The sequence below is a fragment of the Mobula birostris genome, chromosome 12 (assembly GCF_030028105.1).
Source record: "Mobula birostris isolate sMobBir1 chromosome 12, sMobBir1.hap1, whole genome shotgun sequence".
Lineage (NCBI taxonomy): Eukaryota > Metazoa > Chordata > Chondrichthyes > Myliobatiformes > Myliobatidae > Mobula > Mobula birostris.
The window spans coordinates 62,559,546-62,570,782 of NC_092381.1; the positions used below are offsets into that span (position 1 = coordinate 62,559,546).

The window sequence follows — 11,237 nt, forward strand, 5'->3', positions numbered from 1 at the left end:
GGGTATGGTAATCTGTCGGAGGAAGTACAAAGACAGGGAGTTCTTTTTGTAAACATCTTTAAAGCTAATTGTTTCCGACCCATTGAAAATTGCTTCAGAGGAATTCAGAAGCCAAGCAAACTCACTTTGAGACTCTGTCATAGGCTCACAAAGATCATGATCAGCCAGGAAATTCTTCTCCCTATATTTCATTGTCCACTTGAATCTGAAAGTCCTCAGGTAAGAACCCAAGGGCACCAACACACAGCCAACTCACTCACATCCCTTCATTTATTCAACTACAATAGATGATTCGGCCAGTTACTGAACTAACAGAGGTGAGGTTGCAGGGGAAGATTTGGCCTGAAGGTGGCCCTCATCCTGATGGCAATCTTTGTATCATCAAGCTGTGTGAAGATCCTGGATATACTAAAGGCTGATTTATACTTGTGCATACGGGCTACGCCGTAGGTCTGATTTATAATTTTGTGTAGCCCTATGCTGTAGTGAGCATGTGTAGTTGTGTCTGCGTCGCTCTGCAATTCACCGCCAAAACGCTAGTTGGCGGTGGGGTTTCTATGCCACTGTGTTGAGTTTCTTCGTGAGAGACATGGATGAGGAAATGCATTTCAAATATTTTCTGATGTCAGCAGGTAGATTTGACGATTTGGTTCATCGTCTCCAACCATTTATTTTGCATCAGGGTACAGACATGGCGGAGAAAAGCAACCGGAAATGCGTAGGAGGAAATGCGATGCTACTGAGCGGGCCAATCACAGTTGTTGCGGTCTGCGTCGCCGCGATGCACGAGTTACATTTTTGGGGAGGTGCACGCCAACCTACGGCACAGGGTATGCGGTACCTACAGCATACATTTGATACAGAAGTATAAATTGGGCTTAACACTGTACAACAATGTTCTGAGGTTCTGTTTGTCTCCAGCCAAGGACTGTCCATTCAGTTGGAATGTATCACATCACCTGTCCTTCACAGAAGAGCGCCTGTGAAAAAGCACCTTCAACCACAAATCCATTACGTAGTGGTCTGCTCAAAATATTCTGAAGGCCCTGCAGAAGGAGATGGGGTGATCCTGTAGGGTAGTTCCTTGAGGAAACTGTTGATTATTTGTCAGAATGAAATTTGCTTGAGGGTGGTAAGGAAGGTTCTCCCTGTCTGATCCTCACACACAGCTGTCACACACTCCCATCATCTGCTACCCCAGCAAACATGTTGCAGTGTGGAAGAGACAAATGCCCACCTCCTCACAGGCTATGCATTGGCCTGGAAGGTCTGGAAAGGGGGGCAGTAGTCCTTGTTGAAGCAGCTGTGTAACAGTACTCTGCTTGCTGGGCTATTCCCAAGGACACACACTGAGACAAACGTTACCTGCTGCTAGAAGATCGTCAACTCAGAGAAAGGCACACTTTGGTGTACCTGCAATTTCTTGGTCTTCCAGAGCAAGGAAATTTCTGCATTTGAATGCTACTGACTGGCACATCCAAAGGTGCAGCAGTTTGGCTTGAGTGAACCACTGATGCTCCGTACGTTCACTGCTAACATTCTGTGGGAAATGATCACAATCCAAGGTCCAATAGCCATTAGACTCTGAACATGAGGGCTTCTCAAACGCTTTATGGATGAAACTGCAAGCTAATGTATGGAATTGCTTGGTACACTGAATGAAAATAACAAATGTGTGAGTTATATTATCATTTATAATAAGAATATGATTTTTAAATAAAGAATCACAGAATGTGACAGCACATCAAGAGGTCAGTAAACCTCTGAAGTTTGGAATCATACTTTCTTCTACAAGAATGCTTTCCATATCCTTTAACATTTCTCTGTTTTTAATCAACAATTTTGTTAGCTTTTCAAAGAACTTATCAGCTGCGTGTGAGCGCGTGCGCGTGTGTGTTTATGTATGTACACACATCCACACGTCAGAACAGCTCTGTGATTGTATGCGCAGCAGATAGTGCCACGATGTGTGTGATCGAGCGAGCGAATGTGTGCAGGTGTCGGGGCATGTCCAAGCATGCGCGTGGACATGAACATGTGGGCATGCTGGTATTTGTGCACGGACCAATGAGTTTAGGGCAGGATGCCACTCAGTTTTGGTCCAGCTTTTCACTTCGGCTGCAACTGAGCCTCCAAAGTTACTGTCACAAACTTCCATCTAATTCAACTGCAACAAGATCCAGCTTCATCCAGTTTGCGTTCACCAGCAACTTTGATGTGTGTTGCTTGAAGATCCAGCTTCTTATTTTTAGCAAAAATGGCCAGAGAAATATAGTGCTTAAAATTACGTTGTGTTATACTGAGGCATATAAACTAGGCAAGGCTAATCTGTCACTTCAGCGTAACAAGTTCTGTAATCAGGTCCAGTTCCTTCACTGTCCTCTTCGTCCTGCAAACTGAATTCATTTCTTATGCAACTAAAGCTCTGCATGTATAATTAGCTGCAGTTACTTCCGTAACGTCAGCCTTTAGACCAGTGGAAGTAAGACTGGTCTGGCACGGTGTGAAACGAGAGGGAAAGCAAAAGGAGGCCGAGCATATGTGTATACTTATTTCAAAAAACAGAATTATTCAAAATAAAAATATATACAAAGGAAGAAAGGGTGCAGAAAAAAATTTACATTCATGGTCATTATGTTCAGTAATGTAAACTTTTAAAAATGCACCATAGTACCATTCCCTCTCACATGGTTTCCCAAGGTCATACCCCTTTCATTGTTCAAGGGCTTTTCCACCCAACCCCACCCCTCCATGTGCAGAAATACAAAGAGCCTAGGCTATGCTCCTTCCTCATCAAACCTTAGCACTGCCTGCCCCAAGCTTCCGTGCATCCCTCAGCACGTACTCCTGCAGCATGCCTGCAGAATTCCATTACGGACATCTTGCTGTGCTGGAAGACCAACAAGTTTCGGGCAGACCAAAGGCTGTCCTTCACTGAGATGATGATCTTCCAGCAGCACTTGATGTCTGTCTCGGTGTGTGTCCCTAGGAGCAGTCTGCAGACCATAGAGTCCTCTGTTATGCGGTTGCTGGGGCTAATCTGAGTCAAGGACGTTGCATCCATCTCCACACCCTCTTAGCAAATCCACAGTCTGCAAAGAGGTGGGTGATTGTTTCTTCCCCACTGCAAATGTTCTGAGTGCAGCAATCATTGGAGGCGTTAGGTCATCTGTAGAGGAACGTCTGATTGGCTGATGGCAAGACCTTGGTGCTTGTTGGTCAGATTTGGCAATGAGGCCTCCCGTCCCATGATCCTCTCATATCCCTTTTGCGAATCAACTTTCCAGCTCTTAGCTTCATCCCTCCCCCTCCTGTCTTCTCCTATCATTTCAGACCTCCCCCTCCCCCTCCCACTTTCAAATCTCCTACTATCTCTTCCTTCGGTTAGTCCTGACGAAGGGTCTCGGCCCAAAACGTCGACTGTACCTCTTCCTAGAGATGCTGCTGGCTTGCTGCGTTCGCCAACAATTTTTATGTGTGTTGCTTGAAATTCCAGCATCTGCAGACCTCCTCGTGTTTGTAATCAAAGGTGTTTACTTGGAAGTACTCTTCCACAGAGGGCAGGTAGCGTGGCATCATCAAGCTGACTGGGGTTCATGGTGCAGTAGAGGGGCCAGGCCTGTCTTCCACAACCCAGGGTTAGGTAGAACTCGAGCACATAGTGATATTTAGTGCCCACATACATTGGTACATACACTGCCTGATACAGCTACAGTGAAGTGGTCATCAGGATGGGGGAAATGCTGGGTAAGCTTTTGCCCCCATTCTCTATGGACTTGTACAACATGACTCAATGGACTTGCTCCATTTTGAACCCCCAGATGAACTGGAAGATGTCCTGGATGATGGCAGAGGAGCGAGGAACAGGGCACACCTGCGCCAAGTACAGCAGACCTGTGAGCATATCGCACCGAATAACCAAGTCCTTCCCAGTTATTGACAGAGAATGGCATTTCCACCAACCCAATTTTTGTTTTACCTTCCTAATCTGCTCTGGCTACTTCTTCTTACACACTTCAGTCCCTCCAAACCAGATCCCCAGAACTTTCAGGTAGTCGGACCTGATGGTAAAGGGGATATTGGAGCGGTCAGGCCGATTACCAAGGAGTGGTTGACTCAGGCCCCTAATGCCCAACATGAACTGAGTACAGATGCTGATCAGTCTGTGAAATTTCAGTGGATTCAAGCAGAACACAGTGATGTTGTTTCCTGATCAGTCAGGGCATCGAAGGATATGGTGAGAAGGCAGGTATATGGGGTTGAGTGGGATCCGAGATCAGCCATGATGGAATGGTGGAGCAGACTCAATGGGCTAAATGGCCTAATTGTGCTCCTGTGTCTTATGGTCATATGGTCTTATACAGAGAGGTTTTGACTTGTGTGTCTCCACTACCTGGCAATGTCACTCCTCTTATGCCTTCACCCTTCCTGAAAGATTCAGCAAAGGGTTCTATGTGGCACATAAACAAGGGAGAGTGGACAACCCTGCTGACTTCAGAGTTGAAGGGGAAATTATTTGTTTTCCATCCAAATTTGGACTGCAATATTTCACAACAAATTTCACAATATGTGCCAGTGATATTAAACTTTATTTTAATTTATTTATTTTTGTAATATAATTTTTTAAAAGCCTTGCACTGTACTGCTGTTGCAAAATAACATATCTCATGATATATGTCAGGGATAATAAACTTCCTTCTGCCTACAGATATCTGTGTGGAGCATTTGGATAATAAATCATATCTGTCATGAACGTGAGTTATATCCTACCAGTGGCATTCTCCTGGTCCTCGCTGACCCAGGCAGGCATCTATCGCTCTGTCCTGCACATAGGCAGTGGTATCGCTGAGCTGTGCAAGGCTATTAAATATTGCCCTGAGAGATACAACACAGGTTTGGTCTCGGTGGATTACCTGTCCCAGAGCAATGGTCTTCGATAGGATCTAATGAGTCCACAATCGACATTGAAATGGTTCTCCAACCTCTGATGTCCTCCTTCTTCCCCTTCTGCTTGTTTATGAGGGTGATGATGCCCTTCCTAATAGTCTAACATACTGCCAGCAGACCCAGGCACACCCATTTCCACAGAGCCGGGTACAACTCTGCTGGTAAGCCATCACTTCCAGAAGCTTCATTTGTGCCAAGGGAATGGATGGAGTCAATCATCTCTTCCAGGGACAGTGCTGATCCAGACTCTCCACCTTACTGCCACCTAGCACCTCTGTGACAGAAGACAGGAAGTTCCAGGGGGCTGTGCTGTAACGTACAGACTGGCATTAAAGGATCTGGAGACCCTTAGTATGCCTCTCAGTGAGGATATTACTGAGCCTTCCTCTTCCCTGAGGCTGTGGATCACGGAATTACTCCTGTGAACCTTTTGGAAGAAGTATGAGCATATCTCATTCCGCTCCACAAAGCAGATGCTGGATCAGTTGATGATCTTGGAGGATTCAGAGACAAAGAGCACAGCTTGCCAGCTCTTCACCTCTCACAGTTCCTTCCTCATATCCACTCCCTCGACTGTAAAAGTTGCTGCAAGTTCATCTGGAGTTGGCACAATTCCCTCCGACTCTGTCTTGCTTTCTGGACAGCTTTGAAGGTAAAGAACTTTCCAATGTTCTCATTGGTTGTTTCCCAGAAGTGAATCGGAAAGTCATAGAGTAACTTCAGCGCTCCAATCTGGGTAATCCCACTTTAGTTCCTCCATGTTTGCTGTGGTCAGCAGTTTGATGTTCAACTTTCATATCCTACGCCTGCCTTCAAGTCTTCCTATAGGTGATAGAAAGCTCAAAGGAGGCAGTGATCAGAGAGGAACACTGGTATAATGTCAGTGGATCTGACTGCGACTGCCTTTGACCCAAAGAACAAGTCTATCCAAGAGTCTGCTGACTGCCTGCCCTGATCCAGATGCATCGTGGTTGAGCTCTGCCTGAAGGGTGGTTGCACAGCTTTATACATTTAACCAATTGAGCATGTATGTGTATGTTAATATAGGTCAAGGGAATAAAGGTTCAACCTCTCAGGTGAGACCTTGCATATTTGAATAGCTAGCTGCTGGTCCCATCTAGGTAAGTATGTGAACCATGGTTGTTGGACAAAGCATCACAAGGCCGCCTATACCCATGAGAATTTCATTCCGGCAACACTTAAAACTTGAGAGAGAAAGAGGAAAATCTGAAAACAAATCTCATTAATGGAAGTAGACCACATTGTGTGCTCCTCTCCCATCTTCAATATCCAAGCTAATTGTGACCCACGCCAACCACAACTTGAGAAGGATTCAGCAAGTAGCGCAGTATCTGCAGAACACCCACTCACTGCATTCCAAATCTCACTTTTTGTCTGTTCATTTCCCTGTGGTCAACTCAACTTTGTTTTATTTGCGTCTGAGTCTTAAACTTTAAGTGTTTCAAATTCCAGATGCATGATACAATTTCAAAAATGCTTTTTATCATCACCAAAGACTATCATTATAAATTGTTAATTTTAATTCTGCCAAATTACAGTACATACTGATACACTATCCCTTCTTCATGGACCAATGAAAATTAAAACTTACTTTGCTGAATAAATTGAAGGCACATTGGGGGTTAGAAAAATGAACAGAGGGAATGTCTACAGTTTATGACAGTTGAAATACCTCACAAATCCCTCTATACTTTTATTCAGATTAAAGTCCATGGACTGGGGAACAGAGCAGCAATGAATTTTTCAAGCACTGGGGTGATGAATCAAAGATGAATCAAAATACAGTGTTTGAATGACGGTAGAGAATGGAAATAATGACAAAAGATGCATTTTGAGATAAGAGAAAAGAGCAAGATCAGAGTAAAGGCCCCAAGTTCAACAGTGCAGATGCTGTCAGAGGTGTAGCTCAGCTCAGTGTAGCTTTGCTGAAGCTCAGAAACACAAGGAAAACAAAAGTTCAGAGAATGAATGACCCCTGCAGAATGGACAGACAAGAAATGGACTGCCTTTGCCCAAAAGACAAGAAAGGTTGGCTTATAAAGAGCCAAATTTGCTGCGAATATAATGAGTTACAAATCTGTAAGCTGTCATTCATGTGTAAGTTGTCAGGCACCTCGTAACCTGGGTAACCAGCCCTGAGAAGCACGAGCTGCTGGATGATAACCTGGCCAAAGTGCCAGTTCACCTTTTACTGCCCAACAAATCTTGCGAAGTTGCTGCAACTGTGTATTCATTGCTAATTCATCATATCTCAGAGGTTCAAGTTGGTAGTTTTTTTTAAATCAGGAGAGTCATATTCCACCAAGGCATGTCTAACATAGAGACAGAACAACTTAAAATGTGGAACCTCATACCTCTGCATAGTGATTCTGAAAATTTGAAAACCTTAATTCATCTCTGCATACCCCTCCAATTATCTTTCAATACGCAATTTGATTCGATTCTACTTTACTTCCTTCTCCTTTGCCGTATCTTTTCTTTCTCAAAAGTTTAAATTTTATAATTCAAAAGGATTAATTTCAAACGAACAAAAACTGAATGTCCTTGAGTGAAATGTTAATTCTCTCTCTACAGGTGCTATCTGATCTGCTGAATGTTTCCAGCATTTTGTATTCTAATTTATTTTTCAGCAGCCACAATATTTCTCTCGGGGCCAGCTGCTTCTCAAGAATGCTACATTCTGGAATAATATGGAATCACAATTCACTGCAAACTATATTGGATGATCAAGATGCCTCCCAACTTCCAAGCAGCTTTAAAAAGCAGTAAGTAAAAAGGAACAACTTGTTAACATATAATTTCAAGATGCAGATTTTATAGAATGCTGGAAGGCCTTTATACTTGGATTAACTTTCCCATACAGCTCAATTAGATCAACAGTAAAAGCAGCAACCCTCCATTCTGTCTCTCCCTCACTGGCAAAGCAACAGCACAGTGGCCTATTGTCTCTACAACAGAGGGACGCATCATCCTGGTTTAAGTTTCCCTTAAACTGTTGTTTGCTCTAACTATACCAGGCTGTTTTGCAACTGTAAAATTACTAGTTTTAAAAAATCTACCACTTTTATAGTCTATGGCATTTCAGTATGAAGTAGACACTAAACTACATCCATGTACCAAAAGAATTTGTGTTACCCAAAATATGAACTGGAATGAAATGAAGTGCAAAAACTCTGCACTGCTTAAAATTAACAGATAAAAGCAAAGGGATATTTATTTTTAAGAATCCCTTAGGTCTGAAGACCAGAAGTGATGATTCATTCGCAAACATCACCTATTCTTCACTGAAGTACTTACCCAGAGTATGTTTTTTTGTTATTGGTTAACCCGGAGATTTCACACCGGCTGTCCATTTACAGTTTGCAGAGGATTGAGTAGGAGAGATCTCCAGCTGGGAACTCACTCATCTCCAACACGAGAGTCAGATTGCATTGTACATCGGCTGGGACTGAGGCAGCCCCTGGCACCCCACGGGGAGAGTGAGAGGGTGAAGTGCCCGACCCTTCAGCATTTTTAAACGCTTATTGTGCCGACAGTTTGGTCGCAAAGTACTGGCTGCCACGGCATCTCCCAACATTGAAAACTCCAATTCACAATGGAAAGTTTGCAAAGTGTACATCCTACGCTTAAAGAATTAGAGCTCCAACTTAAAACAACTTAAACGGCATTTTAAACATAAAATATTTAAACTCTGATTCCAAAGACAAACAAACAAAAACAGAGCCGGACCTCCTGAAATTTCTTGTGATATTAACGTTTTCAACACAATGCAGTTAAGACTAAAAGATAACGATAAGAATGGTCCCGCGAGATTGATATTTCAGTGTATTTTTTTTACTAATTTTGCACATTTTTATCCAGCAAATATACTCAAATTCCGAACTCCCACTTGCACAGAACAATTTTGCACCAGATGTATTAAAATTAAAATATCTCTTTAAATTCGAAGTAATCCCGAATTTGCTTTAGCCATATCAGTTTATGGGAAAGTTAACATTTTAAGTACAAGCACACACGAAAAAGACAAAACAAGTTGCAGTGATTTTTGCATTCTTACCGTGGGCGAAGTGCCGAAGCGCCAGGTTGGATGCCAGTACGAAGAGAACGGTTTGAAAGCACACAGCCTTGCCGCGATCTCCGTTTGTCGCTCCTTGTTGGTCCATTGCCGGATAGCCTCAGTTTACTGCACCGTCCGCCGCTGCTTTTTGTCGCATCCACGCTCGCTTCAGGTTTCCCCTCGAGGTTGCTGCTAAAAGAGAGGTAGTTTTGTCTGTGTCCCTTGCTGCCTCTTCAAGCCCGGTGCTACTTTATCCTCTGCGAAAACTCCGGCATCACTTCTGACCACCCGTACGCGGGTTGCTGTCCGCTCTGAGTGGCGATACACTGCGTTCCCACAGCGAGGAGCCCGGGCGGAGCGGCCCGCAGAGTAGTTCCCTACCGCCACCACGTGGACACAGAGGGAAGGGCAGGACCACTTCCAGACAGACAGCGCTACCCTGCCAGGAAGAGAGTACAGTATTACCGGATTGGCCCTTGAGAGGGGATGCAGAAAGCAACACCCTGTGGGAGAGAGGGTGCTACAGGACTATCCCAATGCGGGCGTGAGTTCGAGAAGCAGAGAGGCAGAGACCGATACAGACAGACAGACAGACACCGCGTCAGAGAGAGAGAGAAGCCACACGTGGGTGGGAGGGCATTATAGAACTGCCCCATGAGATGGTGAATTAGAAAGAAGGAGAGGGAAAGAGAGAGAGAACCACCCTAGAGGTAATAAAATTACTGAAGTCCCTTGTAGGCACAGGACGGGGTAAAAATTTACAGCACAACCTTGAGGGGTTATTTTAGAACTGCCTCATGAGGGTATGAGAGCATCACACTACAATGTCTGGAATGCAGTGCAGAATATCTGAGATGCCAGAGTGTGGGCAAAGTGAAATACTGTTAACGTGTGGGGGATGAGAAAGATAGATTTATGCCTTGGAAGAGCAGGAAGGACTTGCTAAACACTTGGGGCTTGGAGAAGTCCTGCAAACATGGCTGCAGGCAGGCCTGGGAATCACAACTGAAGAAGGATCAGAAGCTGAAGTGGGATTGTGGGGAGTCAGGGGCTGCAGACAGACAAGGTGACAGGTACACTGCGAGGGGTGAGGAGGACCAAGATGTGCTGCTGGCAAACAATCGGCTTCCTCACAGACGTCTCAGTTTGGTGCTGCGGTTTGAAGAAGTTTTACTGGGAGTGCCTATAACAAGGGATGCCCCAGAACAGGGTAGTCCAAGTTCATCTGCAGTAGGTTAACAAAAGTTGTTACACAGGGCATAATGTCACCACAGGCATGCAACAGCAGCAAATTCACAGAAAGGTTACAGCCCCTTAAGAGGCAATTTGAGTCCATGACAGGGTGTTACAGGAGTATTTAACATAGCCCTACTCAGTATAACCCACAAGTGCTCTTTCAACCCTTTTGAAAGACATAATTAAGTCTTCCTCCACTACCCTGAACCTGGCCATGCTTCCTGATCCTACAGCACATTCCAGACCATGACCACTGACTCTGCTAAAAAAAGAAACATTTTCTTCTTTTCACTTTTGGTTCTTTTGCCACACATCTCTGATGTGGAAATCAGAACAGAGTTCCATGATCACATTTCTGAGAAGAAATGACTCAGAAATGTTCATTATTGTGTTATGGTCACAGAAGAAAAAAGATTTGCACTTTTCCATTAAAAATACTTCGCAGTTTATCTTACTTTTCATCTGTTGTTTTGTTTGGTCAGAAGATCATGGTCAAACAGGAAAGGTAGGAAGAAGCTGTGGTCAGCCAGTAGTCCCTAGTCCCTCTGCCCTTTAATAAGATCGTGGCTGATATTTCAGCAGATTGCTATTGTCAGCACCATCCTCATATCCCTTAACTCCTCTCAAATCCATAGTCTATCAAAGTCGGTGTTGAATGTCTGATCATCTATAGCTCTCCAGGGGGAGCAAATCCCAAAAGTTAACCACCTCAAGTGACAAAATTTATTCTCATTTCCATCCTTAATGGCCTACCTTTAAGTTTGAGACTGTGATCCTTGGTTCTGGACTCATTAGTTGGGGAAATTTTCTCCCTGTTTTTACCCTGTCAAACCCTCCTAAGAAATCAGTGCTTATCTATGAGGTCTCCTCTCATTCTACTCTGAAGTGTCTCATCGTTTATGAATATCCCTTTTCAAGTGTGTACTAAAACATATACAAAACTGATGGCATAGACTGTCCAGAGTGTTATTAAACT

General features: G+C 44.0%; 1 protein-coding gene across 2 annotated transcripts in view; it reads right to left on the reverse strand.

Moving 5' to 3' along the window:
• ror1 (receptor tyrosine kinase-like orphan receptor 1) overlaps positions 1-9,354 on the reverse strand; it is a 286,759-nt gene extending 277,405 nt beyond the window's left edge. For both annotated transcript variants that reach the window (XM_072273894.1, XM_072273893.1), the window contains exon 1: positions 9,026-9,354. In XM_072273894.1, coding sequence (XP_072129995.1) covers positions 9,026-9,131 — 106 coding nt within the window. In that variant the 5' untranslated portion in view covers positions 9,132-9,354. The remainder of the gene's footprint in view (positions 1-9,025) is intronic.
• Between the last annotated feature and the right edge of the window lie 1,883 nt (positions 9,355-11,237).